Consider the following 26,291-nt stretch of genomic DNA (forward strand, 5'->3'; position numbering starts at 1 on the left):
AGACTTCGTTGTTTCTTCTCTCTCCCTGCACTTTGTCCACAAACCTCCTCTGCCAGTGTCAAAAGAGTCTATACGTCTGTCTTTCCACCAGACTCACAGCTCCTTGAAGGCAGGGGCCTGTGCCTTACCTTTTCATCCACTTAACTCTGTTTGGTAGATGCTCAGTCAACATTTACAGGATAAAGGAACAGGTGGACCAAGCTCTGCCCATCTTAATTTTACTATAAGGAGAGAAATAAGATATGAATGACTGGGTTCTGGGGTTCTGTATATTTTCAGAAGAAATTGCTACAATACTGCTTTTGTGTTCGGCCTCCTTGTTTCCAGTAAAACCAAAGGAATAAACTCACAGAGGGCATTGGAAGTGGCCCTCTGGCCTTCAGATTTAGCTGTCACACAAAGACAAAAATCAAGCCTAAACACGCCCTTCCAGCCAGGTGAGTGTGCCACGCACTCTCCCAGACCCCAGGACGAAGCCCCTAGCTCTGAAGCCTGGAGCGTGTCAAGCTCCAAGGAGCTGTGGAGACCTGTGACACGGCACAGGGAGCCATCCGCACCCTCAGGCTGCACGGCGTAGACACACCTGACCTCTGCGCAGCAGGCCCAGCTGAAAGGCGCCTGCCAGGTCGGCCCAGGAGTGAGAACCACGAGGCCAGGCTCCTCTCGACACCCATCACCTCCATCAGGCAATAGAGCAGCAACCTCCACCCCGACTTACGAGGTGGAAGCCGTTCCGAAAACCACACACTAGGAACACAAGACGGCTGTGGCTGCAGGAGGGTTCTCAGAGAGGCCGGGACTGGGCGTTTACAGCAGCGGGCAGTTCCGGTACAATCCTCCTCCTGCTCAGATACCGAAGGCAAAGAAATGCAGGCAATGCACTGGGCTGCCCATTTCTGTTTAATTTATTTCTTCTAAGACCACCTCCTTGCAATTTCCAGAGAGACAATACAAAACAAGAAACAGACTTGGTTTCAAATACATAAACAGTGTGCTGGAGTTTAAAGCATTGCTGAAAACATCGCTACAGAAGAATGTCGGCTTACTCCAGAGCACTTCAGGGTTCCTGAGGAATAAACATGACTTCTCTTCGCCTCCCACGGGGGTGTTCTCAGGTGGGGTCAGTGCTCCCGCTCCTGTAAGACAACGGCACTCGGTCAGAGTCGTGCAGACTGCGTCCTCACAACCCTCTCTAACCTGCTGCTGCAGGGCACACCCAAGGGACCCAGGGGCCCCAAACCTCACCATCCCCCATTTGCTTTAAATCTATCTCACAAAAGGACTGTTACATCCTGCCCAAGTGCCGAAGAAAGGTTCCCCAGCTTTGAGGAAGGAGAGTGGGAAGGAGTGGAACAGGGCCAATGATCAGCACCTGACTAAGCATATTCCTAACCCGTCACAGCGACAGCCCCGGGGGAGTGGAAGAAACCTGGGTCCATAATCAAACCGCCCACCAACGATGGGGTCTTCGGCAAGTTTCTTAACCTCAGTAAGATTCAGATTCCTCTTCTTCTGAATGAGGACAGGGACAGCTCTCACAGACCTACCGGGCCCGGGAGGCCAGAGAAAGGACGCACCCTGGGAGACTCCCAGGGCACAGCAGGCACTCAAGAAGCGATACCATAATAGGACTACATTCGAAAAGCTCCAAGTTGGGATTTTTGCTCCTCTTTTTAGAGAATGGAAGATGACAACATCGAGGCATAGACTCAAGTTCAGATAAAGTTACAAGGCCATTTTGGAGCAGTACACACAAGGCTGTAAAAAATGTAACAATATTTTCCATAGTTAAGTCCCAGCCATTAAATATATAATATGCCTATAACCACCCCTGAGCCATTATCCATGGCAACTCAGTTGGGAACATTTCAAACAATTAAAAGACCTGAAGCTCCTCTCCCTGTGCCTTTCTGTTCTTCCCCAAACGAGGCTGTGGTGCCAAGGAAGTGAAGGGCTGGGGAGTGGTGCAAACCGCCTGTCGTCAGCTCTGTGCCACGCAGCTGCGCCTCTTCCCGCGCTGTCCCTCTGATTACCTCACCCTGGCTCTGGCACAGAAGTGGCTCGTGAACGTGGGAGGTGGCGAAAGGCCTGCCACCATCTAGCTGGCCAACTGCCCCTGCTCCCGCTCCCTCCAAACACGCACAGGCAGCTGGCATTCTGGGCAGGTTCTAAGAGAGAAGCTACTGAGCTGTGGTGGTGTGCTGTCACTTAAGAGTTGGTGACAGCTTCTGATCAGAATTAGGACACTCATTACTCATTATTATGATGGAACAATGGACAAGTCCATAGCCCGTTCTTGGTTGGCCTCAACTATAACAATGAACACATCTATTCGTACAATACCTCACCTCCTAAAGCCATGCTCACATTTGACTCACGGCAACCCAGCGGGTGGCAACCACCTCCCTTATTTTCTAGACAGAAAAGAGAGTCTCAGAAGTGAATAACTCAAGACTCCTCAGAAAGCAGGAGAGGGACCAGACTCATGCCCAGGTCCCCTGGCGTCTGTGCTCTTTCCACGAGCCCCCTGGGGCTGCCCGGGTCATAGCGATTCTAGCTCAAAGGCAACCCAGGAAGTAGATGAGTGTACAGAACTAGAAAATGTGAATTTCTTCACTGAAGTTTGTATTGCTATAAAGGCCTTAGTAAGCCTGAGGCCATTAACACCTCTAATAGGGTATACCATTTACTCCATTCATTCATTCCTTTCACATCCATGTGCCTACTTTGTTCCAGGCCCCGGGAAAACAAAAACACACACGCCCCTGGGTCCCGAGGCACCCAGCCTCCCAGGACCCTTTCACTTAAACCCCATGGTAACCAGCACCATCTGCAGTAAGGCGATGGGGAACGCCGACACACTCACGCACACACACACACACGATCTTCAGGAAATGCACCACCTGCTTCCCTCCTGAGGCAAGTATTGTAATTTTCCTCCTTGTCTGCATCATCAAAAATCCATCTGTGGACAAGACTTCGGCAGAATTATGTGGGACACACAGTAAGAAACCTGGCCTTTTCAATCAGAAGCAGGATGATGACTGAGTCCCAGAAGTCTGCAAGTTTAGCCCGCGTGTATGTGAGATGCTCACAGGGCATCCTGAGGTTGTGAACAGAAGTGACCTAGGAGTCTTGACACAGATCCGCTTCAGCACGACGACACACCGTCAGGCAGGCTGGTCAACTCCAGCCACGTACCGTGTGAGCATATGTCTGAACGTACACGTGCGTCTCAAGGTACAGGGGAGGGGAGAGACTTCAGGCACCAACATGGTGTCAGCATGGCTAATGGTCAGAGAGCCATCAGGGTCCCTGGTGCCAGAGGACACACACAGCTTCTTCACTACCTACACTATGAAGAAGTCTTCGAGGACTCGGGAGAAAGCTCTTTTTCTTAGGATGGAAAGGTAAGTATCAGCTCGGTACGTACTTTGACATACTTCCCGTGCAGCAGGTACGGAGCCTGGAAGTCGTGCTGGCAGTTGGAGTAGGCCATTCCCAGTCCCATGCCGGAGCCGAAGGCCAGCGGCCACATTCTCCCTGTCGAGCAGAAATGGGAACCCCGATGGGGCGCTGTGGTGAGAAGATGCAGCTTTTTCTCTGGCTCGCACACACTTGCTCAGGGTTCGACAAATATTCAACATGCCTGATACGGATGACTATACGACGCCAGATTTTCTCAATGTTTCATCAAGAGTCAAAGCAAGGAAGAGGGAGGCTATTAATAAACTTACTAACTTACCAAGTACTTATTAAATACACTGCCAGGTTGGAGGTGTTCATAATGGAACGTATGAATGGTATATAATACAATATGAAAACAGCAGACATAGTTGAAACTTCTAACAACTTCTTATCAGATCTAATCATGTGCTCATTGACTAATTTTTTTAACCTTGGTAGAAATAATACCAACTCTCAGTCAAGTGCTTGGGTTTTAAAAACACCTAGGAATCTCACCAATATTTCCATATTCTGATTACAGTCAGTGGTGAGGCGCACTCGGCCGATGCTGTAGATGGTTATTTCACATCAGTGTGAAGTGCTACTGAAGAGTCTCTCAGCCCCCGCCCGCTCTTCGGGGAAGAGGGGAACTGCCAAACTCCAGTCCTTCTGCAGAGCGAAAGGGACAGTGCCTGCCCTTTGCCGAGAAGAGATTTTGGTCCAAAAGCATGTGTATTCCTGGTCCACTTGTTTTTATTACTAGAAGTACTCTCATTTTCAAGTTTCTTTCCCCCCAAATTATAATTGATTAGAAATATTTGAGCATGTCTACATTTGGCCAAATGACTGGCATAAAGGGCAGGCTTTTTAAATGATCTCATATTTAAGATACGCCCCGGGGGAAATTCTGGAGACGCCCAACCCACTCTGACCTCTATTGAGTCCAGCTACCGAAGCCCGTAAATGGTGCCCTGGCAACCACGCAGCTGCGCCTCCCGGGAGTGCCCCTGCTATGTGCTTGCAACCAGGGCACCATGTTGAAAAGGTGGTACGAGTTACTTACTTTTAAAGAAGGTAAGTGAAAAAACAAGTCCTAATCCAAAACCAGTACCTGTGGAGAGGGAGGAACAACGTGTTACACTCGCAATAGTAACCTGACAAAAATAAAATGGACATTTCGTCAATGTGAGTATCTACAAAGGATTTTTCTTTGCAGGAATTTAGTAGAGTTGATTTTCTCATTTCTAGTGTTCTTTCTTGTTGTCAGAGGTTTTTTAGATGCCTTTGGTCCCCTAACCACAGTAGGGGATGAAAACTTTGCTCCCTGCTCTGTCTGGATGAGTCTCTGAGGGCGAGAGGACGAGCCAGCAGACCGTCCCCCAGGAGACACGCCCCACCTGCTCGGGGACAGCCTCTGGCACCCCGGGCCCTCTCTCCTGCCCATCCTCCCCAGGGATGCCACAGCCAGAACATCAGATAAACAGCCCCGGCTGGAAGCTCCCGTCATCATTTCAGCACTTTGAGTGACAGCTACCTTTTAGGAAGATGCTAAAGGGTTGTCACAAGTCAGTGTCCAAATGTGGAGATTAATCCTCTCCCCTCATTCTACTCATAGGGCGTTTGTAACCACTATCTTTCAAAATAAAAGAACACACACGAGCCTATTTTAATGGTCTGGCAGAAAACATTTGTAAATGCCTCGTTTTAGATGAGACTTCACAGGCACCCGAGCCTGAATACAAAGGACCACACCCTCATTCGCACCTGCCCTCGTCAAACACTGGCCATTCCAGTGCCACCGCCTCAGCTTTGCTAAACCCACCCGCACCTGTGCGATTGTTCACTTAATAGCTGTCTTTATACAAGAAAAAAGAAAATCAATGCATGTATTGATTACATAACTTCAGCCTCAACTTCAGTACATATTATTGATATAATCATAGACTTGAACACTAGCTATATTTCTTTTCATAAGGTGTGTTAACATGAATGTAGAAACATTAAATAAAAATATTTGTCTATAGTAGCACTTCAGGAAAAGATCAGCTCACACACTGTGGTGATACACATCCCAAACTTTGAGATACACTGATTTTCCCATTATCCAAAAAATAAACATGCCAAGGAAGAGAACGGAAACCTAATTGTTTCCCTTTGATTTGACTTCACCTGTACCTTTCAGCGCATGCCCTTTACCGACCGTCTGTTCTGCAGGCTGAGAGTCCCTGACCACCGTCTTTACAACTAAGCATCAAAAAACGGCCTTAGCTCTCACCCGCCCGAGTGGTTCTCCGAGCGGCGCCACTGGCATTCAAAGAGCTGCTTCCCCTCCACCCTGACTCCTACGTGCGAACATGCCAAGTGCGCCTCAGTCGGCCGGCCTGGCCCTCCCTGATCCAAACACAGAGAACTAGCAAGCGAGCTGACGCGTATCTTTTTTGATCTAGCTACGCAACAGTGCAGCTGATGTTGGCCTGAAGGAAGTATTTAAGCTAGCAATGATTTCTGGTCGCTCTCCCCTACCGTGTATATGTGGCCATGATGTGTTTCTTCCTATGACCGTACACTACACAAACATGAATCTTAATTAAAAACTATCACTGTGCCCTGTACAACAGACCCAGCCTTAGATACTGATTTGGTGCCAACTCCAATGTGCAATATCTGAAAGTCATTCATGTCACCCCAATTTCCATATAATTTAACAGAATGGTAGAAAACCAATCAGTTTACAGACCATAATAATTCGCCTAATCAAAATTGACATAATGAGAAGGAAAGGAACTAACATTTCAGTATTTCCCATGAGTCCCCGACATTCTCTTCCTTCTCAAAAATTACCTGTTAAAGCAAATGATGACCTGATGTGGCATTTACTCAGCACTCTCGGACGCAGAAAATGGCTTGCTCGAGGACGCCGTCTGGTTAGTCTAGAGCAGCGCGCTGGGCCCCAGTCTGCCCGACTCCAAAGCCACTATCCCCACTGTATGGCCTGGATTCCCTTACAGTTTCAACTACTGTTTCCCTTACTGTTTCCCGAAACAGTCACTACCTCCCACGGGAAAGTGGAGTATCAAGATTCCTCCTGCCAGCGCACTAAGATACAGCCAAAAAGGAATCGTGCTTCCCATGCAAGAGCCCAGAACGCTAGGCAACCCGGGTAGTAACGAGTCCACACAAGGCCAAAAGGGCTTGTTCAGATTCATTCCCAGACTAATCCGACCGCACGTGTCACAGGCATAAGTCTACCTGGTGGGCATGAGTCAAGAACTTCAGAGAAATGGGAGCTATCTCGACTGATACTCCTGGGCAAGAACCCGCTGGTCCCTGGTTCATAAAACGGCCCAGGGTTCAATTTCAAAACGGCCTGCCTCACCCGCTTGCAGCTGGAAGATGAGTAAGACAGTAAACTGGTCCTAGAGAATGAGGTAAAGGATTTGGACTGGTTCACAGGTTTCAAAGCAGGCAACGGGGTGGGGAGGTTGGCCAGTAAAAACATAATGGCTTACAATCAGAGCTTTCGGTCCTCTCCATCTGGAAGGCAATTTTTGGCAAACAAATCAAAAGCCCCAAAGGAAAATATTTCAGCATTTTTCTTGTCCCTCTGACTCCATGCCTGTCTCTCCTATTTTTCCCCCAAGGAAAGAAAGCTCTCTGATGCTCAACTGTTCCTAGCAGCAGACCAAGAACGATGCGATGCTAAGCCCACTGCTAACAGTCTCACTCAGCCACAAAGATGAGAAATGCTTCAACACAGATCAACAGAGAGTAGAAAATCTCTCACCTCTAGACTTTACTTAAATTCGGGTATATGTCCAACCACCTGGCTTTGCTCCTATAAAAGGCAGTTATCTGCAATTATACAGGAAATCAGAATCACAGCTCAGCCGAAGCCGAAGATAGTGTGCTCTACGTGCTCAATTAAATGGGGTTGCTACATCTTTAGTCCTCAAGTCTGATCCCCACCCTCCATTTCCATATTCTTAAGACACAGAATAACAAGACTATCCTCTTCAGAAAAAATATGAAAAATGCTTTTTAAATGCCAGTGTCTTACTTAAAGTTAACTATCTCAGTTATTGAAGAGATGAACAATGGTGGAACTGATGAGTTTCACAGGTTCAAGTTCTCACATGCTCAATTTTCTTTTAAAAGGCAGCATGTTGCTTCAAAGAAAGTCCCACCTGATCAGGGGACACCAGCTCTGCAGCTGTTTCCACTAAAGACTGGCACCTCTGCGCCAGGTTTAAACTTCATTAACAATAAAACATGAAAGGTCTGTCTTACAATAAAAACAAACCAACATGGAAAAGAGAAGAGTTTTCTCTGCCTCCGGCCACTTTTTTTCTGTTGTTGCATGACAAGCTCCCTTACAGGAAAAAACCCAAAGGAAAAAGTACAAAGCATTTTTCACCTTCCCTGGAAGCAAATATTTAACTATGAACACGGTTTATATAACCGCCTCCCCCGACTCAAGCCTGTTCTTTTGGTCCATGCTCTCTGGAATGACAAATAACCCCGAAGTAAAGAAATGCCTGATTACAGGTACACGTCTTCCTCACAGCAAAGCCCAGTTAAGGGGGTTGGGGGGGCAAGACAGGAGGCAAGCAAAAATCCCCCACAAAAAAAACCCACAACAGAGGAGCCTTATGGAATTGACATTAGGCAAAGAGCCCGTGCTCTGAAACCATTTCTTTTGGAGAGGAAAAGGAATTGGCACAAATTCTTTCAAAAAGAAATTACTCCAAATCAATCTAACCCTGCGCTTTAATGCATGCTTAGTGCCCAAAAGGACATCATAAAACCGGCTAGTAGATAAACACACATTTTTAGGAAGGGGCAACTCCCTAACAGCTCCTCTGATACTATGTTAATAACAAAACCACAGAGAACTCGCTCCCACTGACTACATGTAAAACACTGGCCTGTCTCGTGCCCGAGTGGATTCTTCACCAAACTTGGAAGAGTAACAACTAACAGCGACGTGCCAGCGTGCACCTTAAGCCGCACTCTGTGTAAAAAGAGGGGGGAAGCTATGACTGTGACACATGGTCACTAGCCAGTCGGCCGATGCGACTTTATTCAGAAAACATCTTTGCTCTCACCAGGCCACATGTCATACAGCTTCTACTTCACTGCAGTTAGTTGGGAACCAAACACAATCAGCAAGAATTAACAAGCAAGCCACATCATCTGCTCGCAGTCTTGGGGTAGACGTGTACTTTGGATGTCAGCTTCTCAGTAAAACAAGATGGAGGACCACACACTCCTGCCGCATCAGTTCTGTAAAAGTGGCAATTGCCAATGGACTTCCAATTAAAGAGGGATAACTACTGTTTGGAGAGGTGCAGAAAAAAACAAAGCCTCAGAAATTCTCTTAGAAAGTATTTCTCTAAAATTTCAGAGGGGGAAAGCCCACAAACCCACCTCATTGGTCTATTTAGTATATGTTATTTACATGATAATTAAGGTCTCACTCCAGCTCACATTTAACACTTCAAACCAAGCTCCTAAATTCATAAGCTTAATGTATAATAATCAATGCTAAATTTGATCTGCATCTAAAAATTAATTAAAATCGCAAAGCAACTCCATTTTAATTTGTATAATAACTTATATCAAGATGTATGAGCAGAAACTTGACCCTAATCAATTGGCAGTTTATAAATAAGAGAACTACAGAAATTACAAGCAAGTTTTTAACATCCTTAGAAGCCATCTGCCAAACAACTTTATTATTTTTTTTTAGGAGAGGGTTTTTTTTAAGACTTTATTTATTTTTAGAGAGAGGGGTAGGGAAGGAGAAAGAGAGGGAGAGAAACATCAATGTGTGGTTGCCTCTTGTGCGCCCCGCACTGGGAATCTGGCCTGTAACCCAGGTATGTGCTCGACTGGGATTTGAACCAGCGACTCTTTGGTTCACAGGCCTGCGCTCAATCCACTGAGCTACACCAGCCAGGAAAAGACTTTATTCTTGGGGTTCTAAAGAAAAAGAAAAGATACAGCTTCCAGAAAATGAGGGACTTACTCTCCTGCGGAGGGGAAGGGCAGGAGCCCTGCTGATGCAGGAGACAGGCCCAGGTCAACCCCGCGACTCAGGGCGCCAGCTCTCTGGCCACAGGCCTGCGCCTTCGCCCACCCGGCCCCGGCCACTCATCTGTGGAGTGAGGACAAGCTTACACGGCCACTGCGCGTATGAGTGTCTGACAGAACTCAGTCAGTGGTGGTGAGTTCTGCCATGGCTCTAATGAAACTCAACAGTGACAAAAGTGTAATAAAATAGCTAATCTCCTAAAATATACCGAGGGTGAGCCACAGCTGAAAATCAGAACCTTTTCCCCCTTTCTTAGCACGGTCAACTATATTTTAACGGCATTAGTAATTGTTTCTAGGAATATATCAGGTTTTGATATATATATATATATATACACATACATACATACACACAATTTAAATAGGGAATTCCTTCAGACTCACTGTTGAAGTAGAACACTTTGCTTTGAAGTATAAAATAAAGACCTTCCTAGAGCTGTCTTGTGTTTAATAAAGCTGGATGTGTGCTTTAAACGCGGATTACCATCAAACTGACCCATTTGTGACGGGCAGGTTTTCCTGCTCGGGCATGTTCCCGCCGACGCTGCCGGAACCATCTGCTATGGCAGAACAAACGCGAGTGCGCTTTCACAGAAAAGCAACCTGGGGACTGAGTTGAGTCAGAATGACGTTTCCATGAAAGATGCTTGGGGCCCAATTTATGAGGGAAAAATGGTTTTCCATCAGTTTCAAACTGTGTTACTTAATCCTCCGAGGCACAGACAGATTGTCCCAAGTGCCCAAGTGTCCATGCCAAGTCATGTGAATTAACCGACAAAGTGTGCCGGACCGAAGACCCAGAGATGGCAAATCCGACCTGTGTTCATCAGCTCCTCAGAGGTCAACACTGTTGCAGGGTAGGGAGGCAACGGACCAGGAAGAATATTTAACAGGACCGTAACCTTCCTGCGGCCATCCGGACTAGACATGGCTGGGCACCTGCAGGAACTTCCCGGGCAGACATCCACTGCCCGCACTCTGACCAGAACACACAAACCAGCCAGCAGAAAGGAGGAACGACAAGGAAGGCCACCGTGCAAGGCACTGCGGGAGCTGTGCTCCAAGAGCCAAACCCACAAAAGGGTCCTTTCTATTTGTTTATTTTTTTAATATATTTTAATTATGCTACTACAGTTGTCCCATTCCCCCCCCTTATTCCCCTCCACCCTGAACACCCTCTCCCACTCACATTCCCCGTTTAGTTCATGTCCATGTGTCTTAAGTTCTTTAGCTTCTACATTTCCCACACTACTCTTGCCCCCCCATCTATTTTCTACCTACCGTCTATGCTACTTATTCTCTGTACCTTTTCCCTCTCTCTCTCCTCTTCCCACTCCCCCGTTGCTAACCCTCCATGTGGTCTTCATTTCTATGGTTCCACTCCTGATCTAGCTGTCCTCTTGGTTTGCTTGTTTTAGGTGTGGTTGTTAATAACTGTGAGTTTGCTGTCCTTTCACTGTTCATATTTTTTATCTTCTTTTTCTTAGATAAGTCACCTTAACATTTCATATAATAAGGGCTTGGTGATGATGAACTCCTTGAACTTGACCTTATCTGAGAAGCATTTTATATGCCCTTCCATTCTAAATGAAAGCTTTGCTGGATAAAGCAATCTTGGATGTAGGTCTTTGGATTTCATGACTTGGAATAGTTCTTTCCAGCCCCTTCTTGCCTGTAAGGTCTCTTTTGAGAAATCAGCTAACAAGTTTGATGGGAACTCCTTTGTAGGTGACTGTCCCCTTATCTCTTGCTGCTTCTAGGATTCTCTCCATTTTAATCTTGGTTAATGTAATTATGATGTGCCTTGGTATGTTCCTTCTTGGATCTACCTTCTTTGGGACTCTCTGAGCTTCCTGGATTTCCTGGAAGTCTGTTTCCTTTGCCAGATTGGGGAAGTTCTCCTTTATTATTTGTTCAAATAAGTTTTCCACTCGTGGCTGTTCCTCTTCCCCTTCTGGTACCCCTATAATCCGGATGTTGGAACGTTTAAAGATGTCCTGGAGGTTCCTAAGCCTCTCCTCATTTTTTTGAATTCTTATTTCTTCATTCTTTTCTGTTTGGTTGTTTCTTTCTTCCTTCTTGTCCACTCCATTGATTTGAGTCCCGGTTTTCTTCCCATCAGTATTGGTTCCCTGTGCATTTTCCTTCATTTCACTTAGTGTAGCCTTCATTTTTTCATCTAATTTGTGACCAAAACCAACCAATTCTGTGAGCATCCTGATCACCAGTGCTTTGAACTGTGTATCTGATAGGTTGGCTATCTCTTGGTTGCTTAAAAGTATTGGCTCTGGGGCTTTGTTCTTGCGTTTGAGCCCTTTTTGGCGGGGGGGAGGTCTGGTCACACCTGTTATATAGTGAGGGGCAGAGCCTTAGGTGTTCACCAGGGCGGGGCAATCCAGTCACTGGGTTGTGAGGCTGTATGTGGAGGCGGGGTCAGAGAGGGAGCAATGGCATTTGTTTCACCCTCTCTCAAATTTTGGTCCCCTCTGCCATTTCCCCCAGGCAAACTTGGCCCTTCTGGTGCTGGTTCCCAGGTGGGTGGGCTTGTGTACATTCTAGGATCCTGTGGGTCTCTCCAACGAACTCTCCTGTGAGGCTGGGAGTCTCTCCTGGCACCTCAATCCCCACAAGTGTTTCCAACTGGTGCTTTTAGGTTTTATTTCCTAGCGCCAGGGCCCTGGGTTGCATGGTCTGTCTCACTGCCTGTTTTCACCCAGTTTATCTGTGTGCGAATGTGTGACCGTGGTCTGCTGGCCACTTTGCGCGTCTCACTGGGTCTGCTCGTTGCCTCCCCACACCCGGGGTCTGCCAACGGCTGCTTTTTCCTGCTGCAATCCCTCTCCACCGGCCGCCAACTCCGCCCCTCTTACCAGTCTAGATGAATGGCTGTCGGACTTCTGTACAGTTCAATTTTCTGTTGGTTGTTTTTTTGTTTCTAAATTTTTGTTGTCTTTAATTTTGGTTGTGCAAGGAGGCACAGTGTGTCCACCTACGCCTCCATCTTGGCTAGAAGTCCAAAAGGGTACTTTTTAAATGAATGCACACAGCACATGGCCCAACTTCTGGAATCCCGATGCTGCACAACCTTCCAAGGATGCACAAGAGAAGAACCACCTGTCAGGTGCATCGTGGTCCTGTCTCAGAGAAGGTCAAACGAGGCAGAGGGGTCACGTGACTTACCCAGGCACACACATCTCTGAAGGTGGAATTCACACCCAGGCAGTCCGCCTCTGGTCGTGGCTCTTTCCTGTACACAAGCATTAACCTCAGAGGTTTGCAGCAGCGGGTCTACTGTTACATGTGACAGTGAAGTATTTCTCTGGATGCCAGCACTATGGGTGGGTAATTTATGACTACGTCACTACTCTTCAGTCCCTTAAGAAACCAACAGAAACCACAGATATTTGACTTAATCAGGAGTGGTAACAAAACCCTGAAGATTACTTAGAATCAATGAGAAAGTCAACAAATCAAGTCAGGTAATATTTCCCTGTGCACTGACTGGAGACAAAATGAACCCCATGGGTGGAGGGCTGAAAATGACTCTGAGCTGCTGGAAAGGGTGTTTTGCTGCTGGTTCCTTCCCTCCCAACACCTCCAATCCTCTAGCCTCTCTCACCAATGTCAGTAACTGGGTTCTCACCCTTGTGAGAGTGAACACAAGAACCAGGAATCTATTATACCCTATGTAAACCATCATCACAGTTATTACGTTGTTGCCTATTCCTGCTCCAAATGAAAAATTCAACAGAGAAACAAGTAGCAACACTTTCTTTTTCTTACACATCTACAGTCAAACCTCGGTACTCAGCGGGTTCAGAACTTGTCAAACCCTGTTCTTATCGAGTTCTGACGAGAAAACAATGTTTCAGCACTTGGTGCTTGCTTGGGACTCATCGTGCTTGCTGAAACTTGTATGAGTCACAACACCATCCCGCAAGAGAAAACGTTTCATGGTTCGGTACTCATCAGTGTCAGCACTTGCCACGCGTTCCGGAATGAATTAACAACGAGCATCAAGGTACCACTGTACTGGCATTTATTAAGTAGAAGGCACTGAGCACACCGCTCCAGTTTATAGTATTTATCCTTTGAAAAGTGGGAAGTGTTACATAGTGGTTATACTTCAACTATAAGGTTATATGGGCTTGGGGGTAAGACAGGCGAAATGTGACTGAGAGTGCTGGTCAGGTTACGTGGCAGTCACGTGGCAGTTTTTGTGTAAAGCATCAGTTTCTTCATGCGGAAAATCAGAACACCACATTAACAAGGCCTACCCCTGATCAGGTGCAGTGAGGATTAAAGAGCATACTGGGTGCAGGAAGCTTGGAAGGACAGCACACGGCACAGAGTCACTGTCCTTGTCTTCTTCCACAAAAAGCCTTTCGTGAACAAACCCCAACTGTAAATGAGTACTGAGCACCGAGCGCACGCAGGAGTGCCGCGGCGCAGCCAAGCCGGAGATAAGGAGGACGCCGTTTCGTCTTTGGGGACATCATGATTGAGAACAGGTAACGGGTCAGGCATCCACAAAGGCAAACAAAAGCAGATCCTCGGTGCCCTGAGAGAGCGGCAGTGTTCTGCCAGGAAGATTTTTTTTTTTAACCTTCAAGAAACAGGCGGTGTTTGAGTTATCTTAAAGGACAGACTTTTTTCATAACAGGTTTTATTTATTTAATTTTAGAGAGAGGGGAAGGGAGGGAGAAAGAGGAGAGAGATACATCAACTGGCTGCCTCTCACACACCCCCAACTAGGGACCTTGCCCACAACCCAGGCATGTGCCCTGACTGGGAATCGAACTGGTGACTTTTTGGTTTGCAGGATGACACTCAATCCACTGAGCCACACCAGCCAGGGCAAGGACAGACTTTTAACAGCCAGAGTTTGGGGGGAATGGGCATACATTCCCCCAGTGGCAGAAAAGCAGGGCTTGTATAGAGAAATGGGACGGGAGGCGGGAGCGGGGGAGGATGGCAGTCCAGCTAAAGCACGAGGCACGTCCCGAAGAGCACGAGAGAAGTCTAGAAAGGGGTGGGGCTCATTCTGAAGGCGCCAGAACCTGGGCCAAGGAGCCTCCACAGCACTTAATTCAGCAGGCAGGGGGCTTCCCTACAGAGTTTTTTAAAAGGCTAACAAGATTGAGGCTATGCTTTAGGAAGATTCATCTGACAAAGGTGTATAGGATTACTTGGAAAGCAAGAGACATTTTGCTGGCAGAATTTGCAGGACTTAACAGCTGATTAAGTGTGCGCATGTGCATCTGGAGTTTCGGAGGGTGCTGTGGGGAAGGCTGCAAAGAAAATGCTGAGAACTTCTACCTGGAGAACCATAAAAACACTGGTCCTATTTATAAGTCATTAAATGAGCTTCAATACCAAATTCCCTTAATAAAATATAACTTGACTTATAAAACCGCAACGTGCACCTTCTTTTCAGGAACACCACGTGATATTAAGTAAAGAGCATTCACTAAGCACTTATGCTTCAGGACAAAATCACCTCATTTTGATCCTCACAATAAACTTCTTTACTGGCCCCATTTTATAGACAGAGAAACTGAGACACAGGGAGGTTAAGTAACTTGCCCCAGGCCACACACCTGGGATTTGAACCCAGGCGGTCTGACTCCAGAGGCCCAGTCCCTGGCTGCTATGCTGTATTAGTGCCAGGGTAGCCTCCTTACAGACATAGAGATTATAATCAGACAATTACAGTAATTAATTCTGACTTACCAAAGGAAATTAAGTACCTTCCCAAATTCATCCTGGCCCACACTATGTGCAGGTATTTCCCGACCTCACGTGAGCCTGGCGCTATGCTGGGCCTGGGGTGTAAGTTCCTGCACTCACTCCGCTCACGGTCTAGCGTACAAGTACAAGACACAGTGACAGACGCAGAATGTACTAGAAGCAATGGGCAGAGCACCCGTACCATTAGAGAAGGGACAGGGAGAGACAGTGGCAGGAGAAATGAGCCACAGGGAGCACAGGTTATCTTTTCTGCCCATGCAACTGAAAAATGTTGCCTTACATGCTTCGGTCCCTCCACCTTTCCTGTATCTAAGCCAGGCAGAAATGAAAGGGTCGGTGTTTAAGGGGCCTCTGAACAGGACTCAGGAACTTCTGAGTAGGGATGACGGCACTTAATGATAACTCTGAAATAACAGATCCTTAGGTAAAGACATACGTAGTCATGGACACAGTAAAAGAGATAGAAAAGGGGGTCAAATATTTTTAAAAGATACTAAGGGGGTTGCATTTAAGGTACAGTTGGTGCAAATAGCAAATATCTCAAATTGGCATTGCAAAGGTGCTGGAATGACCCACCTGAATGTTGGGGCTTCCTGTGAGCCAGCGGCTTCTTTGTCACCCGGATCTTGTTCTAATAAAGCGCCCAGACTACGTGGGTAGACGGGACACAACACCCTGATGCCTTCGCATGACAGCATGGCATTTCTTAAAGGTGTCACTATGCCACAAAGCCCCAGAGGTAAACCTCTCCAAATCACCAAATACGGTAAGAAATCAAAAACTCAAGTTTTATAAACTCAGTGAAGGAAAAAAACTCTCCTAAAATACAAGTTACGAACTGAAATAAAATGAATTTCAAGCTACACTGAAACAAGCAGAAAAATAAGTTGTAATTTGCCAGTGATCACAGTCAATCCTGTGAAAACGTAAGATGAACAGCACTGTTCTAATATCAAGACAAAACAGGATGGGAGCTGTTATAGACTGTACTGTTGCTTCCAATCAAAGGGGAATACTCATGAGCCTACGAGCTCAGGGTTTGTCACATATGGGCCTCTGCTGAAATGGTAAAAAAATAAAATAAAAATAAACATGCCTACAACTAATGGATTCTGATGTAGTCATCTGAAATGATGCCAAGAAATGAGCAGCTTTCTTAGGACTACCTTCCTAGTAAAAAGTGAATTATGTTGCTTTAAATCAATTGCTTCAGTTAATCATTTAACTTCCATCAAACAGGAATTCTGAGTGGTTTATATGTGCAGGTTCTGACAAACAATCAAAAACATTTGTTCTAACTTGTAAACATTTGTCAAAGTTAAGCAAGTCTACAAATCCATCAACAATTAAGTGACAGCGTTACATTAATTATAAGTTATCCTATGCATCCTAATACAGATTTAGGTTGGATAAAGAAACCTGAAGTAAAAGCACAGGATTTCAATTCCTCCCATGTACATTGTTAACTATTAATCAAATAGCTTTAAAATTCTACTAGAAGATACATCACCGACCCAACTCCAAGAGTCTATGCGACCTTAAACAAGCCCCTTGGCCACGCCCTGGTCTGCCGGGCCACCCGCCCTCTCTCCAAGGCGCGCCTCCTGCTGCTTTTCTATTCACTCAACTCCCCATCACCCGTTCATCTTCATCCTTACTCTCACATCCTGTATTTTTTCTAGTTTGTACTTTTATCTTATATTTCTGATTCCTGTCATGCTGTCTAAAGAGCATTTCAGATTCATTTTCTCCACTTATTTTTAAAAGTGACCAGCTAAGTTGCTGTTAATAGTTACCAATTCCAACAGACTTTCACTTTGTAAGCAATACAGTTCTTTCCTTCTTTCCATCTTCCTTTTTTACAAGAATTCTTTTGGTTTTTAAAAAAAAAAAACCTTAAAATTACACCCTACATTTTTAAAAAACTCATTCTAATTATTGTTTGCTCCTTTTTCTTTTCTTCCTTCCCCACTTGTTTCAGTTGCCGAAAGAGTGTGCACACACAGACGTGTGAATGGTGACCCTGTGTCGTGTGGGCACTAGCCTGCAAGGGCGGCAGCTGCGGAGTCACAGAGGGTGAGAAGCTTGGGACAGTTTCAAAACAGAAAGAAAGCCTTTCTTCCAGCACATTCAACAGGTGAAAACGAACCTTCTACCTGAAGAGTTCAAGGAGCACCCAGGCCCCACCTCCTGAACCTCATACTTGTGCCACAGGGGACCCCCAAATTTTAGGGCTCCACAGAGCACATTTTGAAAACTGCTAATGAATGCACTCTCCTGTTTGTCATACGTTATGTGATCCCAAACAGCCATCTCAGGTGGGGACGGTCTCTAGCTGAAACAGAAACCAGCTCCATTCAGCAGGAACAGTATCCTAAACCAAGCTCCGAACTAGTTCCAGGTCAGCGGTGGGGGAATGGAGAGGGTGAAGCCTGTGCCCAGTGGGTGGGACCCCAGCGGCTGGCTAAATCCAGGAGGAGAAGAGCTGTTCGCTGGGAACAGAAGACAGCAGTCTCAGGGACAAATGGGCCCAGCACCCAGAGAAAGACACAGGCTCTGAACACACTGCCCTGCCCGATGGATGGGCCCGGGGAAGGTCTCGGTCTCCCCAGGTGCCGATTTTCTAATCTGTGAAACGAGAGAGTTGAAATAACTTAGTGTTACCAGCCTTCCCAACCCCCAGAGAATCAAATTATTTTTCCAAATAAAGTACGCATGATACAGAAAACAGAAAAATAAAGCAGACCAAAGTGGAGCTGCTCTGCGGGGCAGCGGGGGAGAGCGGGTTGGAAGCCTGATTAGAAGGCACTTTCCCAGCCTCCCCTCACTTTCCTCTCTGTGCCCACTCCTACTCAGTGGCCACCCCCCCCAGGGTACTCGGGAAGGCATTTAACAACAGTGACTTCCTAAGGCTTCTTCCAGCTCTAATCTTCTATCATTCTGTAAGTCTGTGAATTCGTGGAGGTTATTAAAACGGGGCCATCCAAGAAAAACAACAATGGGACATCATCGCATCTCCCAAGAGCAAGTATATCCTTTCAACCTGTCAGTCAATGAGAAACTTCATTAATAGAGACCAACATAATTTCAAAGTTGGACTTCCACTTTAAACTACTAACCTGTTCACTTACAAAACTGACTTAACATATTTAGAGTATTCACAGTCTTCAACTATGGGAACCAACTGAATTCAGTAGTAAACCATTTTTTGAAAAGAAACTGTTGTCATTTGTTTATTTGCTTACATTACAAAAAGCAAAGTTAATGATCCTCCCCTCCAAGAATCATTATTATTCCCAAGGGACACTTTGGATTAAGTTTACCAGTCCATTTATACAAATAGTATCATATCATACATGATGTTCTACAACTCGCTCTTCTCACTTTATAATGACCAAGGACAGCCTTCTGTGACAGTACGTCTTTTTAAAACTTTTTATTGAAATATACAAACAGAAAGCTGCACAATTAAGTATGCCAGTTGATGAATTTTCAAACTAAACATGGTCACATCACCAGCAACCAGAGCAAGGAACAGAAGCTAAGCGACACCCCCGGAAGCCCATCTGTGTTCCCTTCGTCAGAACTCTCCGTCCAAAAACAGCCAAAGCGTCACCAAAATAACCATCTTGACTTCTAATAGCAGAGCACTTTCGCCTGCTTTTAAACTTACAGAAATGGAATCATGCCGTGAGAACTTTAACCCGACAACGTTGTGAATGGCTGAATGCATCAGAAGTTCATTCATTTTCATCGCTGTATAGCAGTCCACTACATTAGTACACCACGACTTACTTACCCATTCTGTTGATAGGCGTTGGGTAGTTTCTAGTTGACCCTGCTACGAGTACTGTTCTGTGAACATTCCAGTGTAAGTCATTTGGTGAAACAGATGCATGCATGTCTCTTGGGTATATGTGTACCCAGGCGTGGAACTGCTGTGTCACAGGGTGTACACACAGTCAGCTTTAACAGATAACACCCATTTTCCAAAGGGCTACCCTGACTCATACTTCCACCAGCTCAGTCTAAGTAAGGGTTCTGGTTGCTTACATCTTCACCGGCACTGAGTATTTTTCATATCCTTTTCATACTTTATCCCTTTGGTTTTAAGTAACTGTTGGAGGTACAATGTATGCATAATAAAACGTACCCTTTTAGACTGTACAATTCAATGGTTCGACAGGTGTATACGCACGTGAAACCAGCACCGTAATCCCCCAAAAGCCTCCTCGTGCCCCTCACCAGTCCATCCTTCCCTTCACCCTTTGCCCCAGACAACCACTTATCTCTCGTACTTCGTCATCACAGGTTGGTTTTCATTTTCTGGAATTTTATGCGAATCATAAAGCATACACAGGCGTATGTTGTTTACTGCACCTTGCACTACTGAGCTCCACAGGTGCGTGCCTGTACAAACTGAGGGCGAGACCTTCCGCCAGTGAAAAGATTACCACCCGCTTTACTGCAGTGGTCTAGCACTGAACGCCCACCTCCAAGGTCTGCCTGTACTGTCTGTTTGCTTGGAGGGTGTTTTGGTGGTGAAACCCCAGGACAGACAGCATGTACTCTTCTGTGTCTAGCTCCTTTCACCCACCCTAAGGATTCTGAATGCATGCATGCTGTTGCACGCACCAGCAATTTGTTCCTTTCTACTACCAAATGTTGTAAACTATGGCCTAGTCCACATTTTGCTTATCCATTTATCTGTGATGGATATCCGGTTCTTTCCAGTTTGGGGCATTATGAACAAAGCTGCTACGAACTTTCATACGCCAGACTCTGCGGATGTGTTTCCATGTCTCCTGGGTTAGTCCCTAGGAGTGGAACGACTAGATGGTGTGTTTGACTTTATAAAAACTACCTAACAGTTTTACCAAGTGGCAGCACCGTTTTACACTCCTGGCAGCAGCGTGCAAGATGCCAGCTGCTCTGCGTCCCCGTGAACCTTAGTGCCGTCAGTCTTTTTATTTTAAACTATTTTAATGGATGTGAAGGGGTATCTCATTACAATTTTAATTCTTTTGTAAAAAATGTTTTCAAACATTTTACCCATTTTCTTAAATGAGTTGTCTTATGATTAATGTTAGGATTTCCTAATTTGTTCTGGAAACAACTCCTTTATCAGATACATGTATTGTGAATGTTTTCTCCCATTCTGTGGCTTGTCTTTCTGTGCTGTTTGTGGTTTGTTCTCCCCTGTGATGAGACCTTGTAGGACCTACTGTTAGCAACTTCCAATCACCCACACAGTGTGCCCACTACAGTCATCACGCTGTAATCACATCTCCAGTGCCCATGTGTCTTACGACCAGAAGCCTGTCTTTTGACCACTTTCATACCATTCCCCCACCCTCTTTTCTTTTCTTTTTAAGGCTGAATAATAGTCCACATTTTGTTTATCCCTTCACAGACTCAAAGCATTTGAGATAAACAAAGTGTCTGGAGAGCTGGCAAGGTTTGGGCTGCTCAGCCGGCTCTGTAACAGCGGCTGGGTGCAGTTGCTGGGGACGAGAATGAAGGGTCCGGATTCCTGCAAATTCCAACTGAGCAGCCTGGTTCACCTCTGTTTCCCCCAAAATTTACTTGCTTAGGCTAAAGAGACAATATGCACTTGAGTTTTTGTTTTTAAATAAGAGGGAGGCAAAGAAATCTATGATAGTTGCTAGTGTCAATCCATGGTTGTTGGCACCAGCTTGACACCAACAGGAGCACCCCCCATGGGGGGTGCAGTGGAGCACGGCTATGCAGCTGCAGAGCGGCTCAGTGGGATACAGCCCGGCTGTGGGGCGGCCAGGCCCGGGCCCCTCCACCGAGAGGGCTCGGCTCTGCTCCTCCAGGGTCTGCTCCTCAGCTCCGGAGAGGTATCTTTGCGGTTTCAACTCAGCCAGGGAGACGCAGTCTTAGGTGGAAGGGAAAGTGTGCTCTGTTTTTTTTTTAATTTTTTAATGGTGTCATTCAAAGAACAAAAATTTTATTTATTTTCTTTTTATTTTATTGATTATGCCATTACAGTTGTCCCATTCCCCCCTTCATTCTCCTCCACCCTGCACACCCTTCCTCCACCATTCCCCCTTTCATTCATGTCCATGTGTCACAAATTCTTTAGACTCTATATTTCCCCTACTACTCTTGCCCTCCCCCATCTATTTTCTACCTACCGTCTATGCTACTTATTCTCTGTACCTTCTCCCCCCTTCTCCTCCTCCCACTCCCCTCTTGCTAACCCTCCATGTGATCTCCATTTCTATGGTTCCACTCCTGATCTAGCTGTCCTCTTAGTTTGCTTGTTTTAGGTGTGGTTGTTAATAACTGTGAGTTTGCTGTCCTTTCACTGTTCATATTTTTTATCTTCTTTTTCTTAAATAAGTCTCTTTAACATTTCATATAAGGGCTTAGTGATGATGAACTCCTTGAACTTGACCTTATCTGAGAAGCATTTTATATGCCCTTCCATTCTAAATGAAAGCTTTGCTGGACAGAGCAATCTTGGCTGTAGGTCTTTGGATTTCATGACTTGGAATACTTCTTTCCAGCCCCTTCTTGCCTGCAAGGTCTCTTTTGAGAAATCAGCTGACAGTCTGATGGGAACTCCTTTGTAGGTGACTGTCCCCTTATCTCTTGCTGCTTCTAGGATTCTCTCCATTTTAATCTTGGTTAATGTAATTATGATGTGCCTTGGTGTGTTCCTTCTTGGATCTACCTTCTTTGGGACTCTGAGCTCCCTGGACTTCCTGGAAGTCTATTTCCTTTGCCAGATTGGGGAAGTTCTCCTTTATTATTTGTTCAAATAAGTTTTCCACTTGTTCCTATTCCCCTTCCCCTTCTGGTACCCCTATGATTCGGATGTTGGAATGTTTAAAGATGTCCTGGAGGTTCCTAAGCCTCTCCTCATTTTTTTGAATTCTTATTTCTTCATTCTTTTCTGTTTGGTTGTTTCTTTCTTCCTTCTTGTCCACTCCATTGATTTGAGTCCCGGTTTTCTTCCCATCAGTATTGGTTCCCTGTGCATTTCCTTCATTTCACTTAGTGTAGCCTTCATTTTTTCATCTAATGAAAAAATGGTTGTGGTCACAATGGTTGTGACCAAAACCAACCAATTCTGTGAGCATCCTGATCACCAGTGCTTTGAACTGTGTATCTGATAGGTTGGCTATCTCTTGGTTGCTTAAAAGTATTGGCTCTGGGGCTTTGATTTGTTCTTGCGTTTGAGCCTTTTTTTTGGGGGGGAGGTCTGGTCACACCTGTTATATAGTGAGGGGCAGGGCCTTAGGTGTTCACCAGGGCCAGGCAATCCAGTCGCTGGGTTGTGAGGCTGTATGTGGAGGCGGGGTCAGAGAGGGAGCAATGGCATTTGTTTCACCCTCTCTCGAATTTTGGTTCCCTCTGCCATTTCCCCCAAGCAAACTTGGCCCTTCTGGTGCTGGTTCCCAGGTGGGTGGGCTTGTATACATTCTAGGACCCTGTGGGTCTCTCCAACAAACCCTCTGTGAGCCTGGGAACTTCTCCTGGCACCTCGACCCCAAAAGTCTTTCCAACTGGTGCTTTTAGGCTTTAATTCCCAATGCTGGGGCCCAAGCCTGCGCAGTCTGCCTCACTGCTCGCTCCTTTGCCTGGTTTATCTGAGTGTGAATGTGTGACCGCAGTCAGCCAGCCACCCCACACTTGGGATCTGCTGCTTTTCCCTGCCGGACCCCCGCTCCACCAGCCCCCGGCTCCGCCCCTCTTACCGGTCTGGCTGAATGGTTCGTTCTTGTCAGACTTCCGTACAGTTCAATTTTCTGTGTTTTGGTTGCATTTTTGTTACTAAAACTTTGTTGTCTTTAAACTTTGTTGTGTGAGGAGGCAGTGTTTCCACCTACGCCTCCATCTTGGCCGGAAGTCAAAAATTTTATATTTTGATCAAATCCAGTACGTCAATTTTTCTTTGTGAATTTTTGCTTTTTGTACCCTAATAAATCTTTGCTGAACTCAAGGTCACAAATATTTTTCTCCTGTTTTCGTCTAGAGACTTTATAGTTTTAGTTTCTCCGTTTAGGTCTGTGATCCTTTCAAGCTAATATTTTTACATGTGATAATGAGGTTCATTGTTTTCTCTACTGGATATACAGTAGTTCTAACACAATCTGCTGAAAAGATCCTTCTCCCCATTAACCAACTGGGCATCTCTGTCAACAATAACCTGACCACACGTTTATGGGGTACGAGAACTTCTGGACGTAGCTGATCCCACTGATCCGTGCGTACATCCCTCCTCCGACACCAGCGTCGTATCTACTGCAGCCTACAGTAAGCCTTGAAATCAGGTCATGTTACTCCTACAACTCGGTTTTCTTTCCAAAAACTGCTTTGGCTGCCCTGACCGGTGTCGCTCGGTTGACTGGGTGTCACTGGGCAAAGCGAAAGGTCACTGGTTTGACTCCTGGTCAGGGCACATGCTCAGGTTGCAGGTTCGGTGCACAGATGGGGCGCGTGGCAGAGGCAACCGATCGATGTTTCTCTCACCTCGATGCTTCTCCCCCTTTCTCCCTCCCTTTTTCCCTTTCCCTAAAAATAAATACATAAAATTTTTATTAATAAGTACATAACTGCTTTGGCTATTTTGATTATTTACTTTTTCATATAGATTTTAAAATAAGCTTCTCGATTTCTATAAATATCATTGAATATTATCTTTCTTGCGAGAAAAACAAAGATAAACTTCCTCACCGAGTTGCTGGAAGAGTAAAAGGGCAATGTGTTAGTGCACCAAACGTGATGGCAAACACCCAGCATCGAAACTAATGTTGGCTTCGTCTCTCTTTCCCTCTCTTGGCCTTTAAAGAAACAGGATCCAACCCAGCAATGCCCTAACATCTCACTAGTGGGTCAGTGGCCGTAGTAAAAATATTACTACACCAAATGACTTTTATAAGTAAATATTTGTGTTTTTACTTGGATTCTATACTAAAATGCACTTGCCAGAGAAAGCAATTCAGCATATTTACTAATAAACTATTTCAGCCCACATTTTAGGAAAGCATAAAACCACAGCCAGACAAAAATTTAAATATGTTTTTAAGCTCCATATAGCGCCTAATGACATTACTCTGTAACACTAACAGGAAAGTCTCCTCTAGCAAGATCGCAATGTTCCATTATTCATGTACGGCTGCTGCCAATGGAAAAGTATTTCTGCACTTGTTTAGAAACTGCTTAGAAATAAATACCCTGTTTAGAAATACACGTAACAAAACCTGCCTACTAATTCAACCATTAACATGTACTAATTTGAAACCCAAACCTAAACACAAAAAGAACCCTTTGAAGTGTTTTAGTTTAGCCTGACTGGTATCACTCCCCGAAATGGAGAGGCATCAGCTGGCAAACACAGGCCCCCAAAAGGCAATTTTTGGTGAACCACCACGACTTTGCGGTAACCCACACTTATCAGATGAACTGATATTTAAAGAAAAACAGCAATTTGCTTTCTTTTTCCATGACTTTATTCACAGCCTCTTTCGGTGTAGTATTTTTTAACATTAAAATGGCCGGGAACAATGAATTGAACTACACTCGATTGACTAATGGATGAGCACACAAAACCTGGTGGCTAATTCTGAGGAGGACTAGCTGCTAAGTCACTTACTACCCTACCTTTTTTTAAATTCAAAATGCGTTTGTTGGGATGGTTCCCCATTTGTCCTGATTTGGGGTGCTTTTAGTGCTGCTTCCTTCTGAAGGAACAGCCTTCTGTCAGCCTGGCTGCCCCTCCTGCAGGCGACGAGGATGGAGACGCAGCCAGCGCACGAGGCCACCGTCTGTGCAGGACTACAGACGAGGTGGTTTTACAGTATCCCGGGCATTTCTCGTCCATGGGGCAGGAACTGGGGTCTGCACCAGGTGCTTCTTGCATTTCCTCGTCTCCTCTTCCGGAGAGCGACGAAGGAGAGCCTTAGTGAGAGGGGTGTTCTCGTGCGGAGGTCATCACCACTGGAAAGGCCTGTCCTACTTTTCAACAAGGAAGGGACAAGGCCAAACCCCCCTTTTTTTAATGAAGATGAACATACAGCAAAGCAGTAACTTTCATTCTGTTAACTGACCTGCATATAACTGATGACCCATCTCAAGACAAACCAGAAATTAATAAAGCACAGAATGTTACTTGGGGTCCCCTCCCGCCTCTCTTATTGGTCAACTCCAACACCATTCTCCAGTTACACAGGCGAGGCACCACTCTGCCCTCCCACTCCTGGGTCTACATTTCAGGCTCTGTGAGTATCACCATGTACTGTCACCATCACTTGTGTCCACTCCACTCCTGCCCTCACCTGGTCTTGGTTCCCTCTATGTTGACCATCTTTGGCATGATCTTGCAATAATATGCTAACCCACCTCTCTGTCTTCACTCTGACCCTTTCTGATTGATTCTCATGCTAATTCAGTGATTTTTCTGACATTAGAATTCAGCCATGTCACTCTTCAACTTAACATTCAATGTTTTGTCTCAGTGCATCAATTCCATCCTGTTACATATCCAAGAGAAATGAAAATCTATGTCCACACAAACACCTGTACACACTTGTACAGCCAGAAAGTGTGAACAGCGGAAATGCCCATGAGCTGACAGATGGATAAACGGAATGCAGGATTCCATACCACAGACCGTTATTTGGTAACAGATGCCAATACTACCCAAAGCGATCTACAGAGCCCTATTGGAATCCCATGATGTATTTTTTAAAGAAACCAAAAAAAAACATTAAAAAATGTACAGGAAATATCAAGGGACCTTCAAAAGCCAAAATAATCTTGAAAAATAAGAGCAAGCCTGGAAAACTCACCCTTCCCGATTTCAAAATTTGCTACAAAGCTGCAGTAATCGAAACAGTGCTGCTGGTGTCAAGGCACACAGACCAACGGACAGAGAACCCGGAAACAAGCCTCGTGTCTGATCGAGTGATTTTGACAAGGGTGTCAAGGCCATTCAATGAAGAAAGAACAATCTTTTTAAATAAATG

General features: G+C 45.6%; 1 protein-coding gene across 1 annotated transcript in view; it reads right to left on the reverse strand.

The window, feature by feature from the left end:
* Positions 1 to 882: 882 nt before the first annotated feature.
* The window catches only part of MICOS10 (mitochondrial contact site and cristae organizing system subunit 10), a 34,770-nt gene continuing 9,361 nt past the window's right edge, over positions 883 to 26,291 (reverse strand). Inside the window, exons 2-4 of the mRNA XM_037032825.1 lie at positions 4,511 to 4,558; positions 3,434 to 3,543; positions 883 to 1,136 (exon numbers count right to left, since the gene is read on the reverse strand). Of these exons, the coding sequence (XP_036888720.1) occupies positions 1,122 to 1,136; positions 3,434 to 3,543; positions 4,511 to 4,558 (173 nt within the window). The 3' untranslated portion in view covers positions 883 to 1,121. The remainder of the gene's footprint in view (positions 1,137 to 3,433; positions 3,544 to 4,510; positions 4,559 to 26,291) is intronic.

Source organism: Sturnira hondurensis, unplaced genomic scaffold (assembly GCF_014824575.4).
Source record: "Sturnira hondurensis isolate 20B ecotype Veracruz unplaced genomic scaffold, ASM1482457v3 Scaffold0021555, whole genome shotgun sequence".
Taxonomy (NCBI): domain Eukaryota; kingdom Metazoa; phylum Chordata; class Mammalia; order Chiroptera; family Phyllostomidae; genus Sturnira; species Sturnira hondurensis.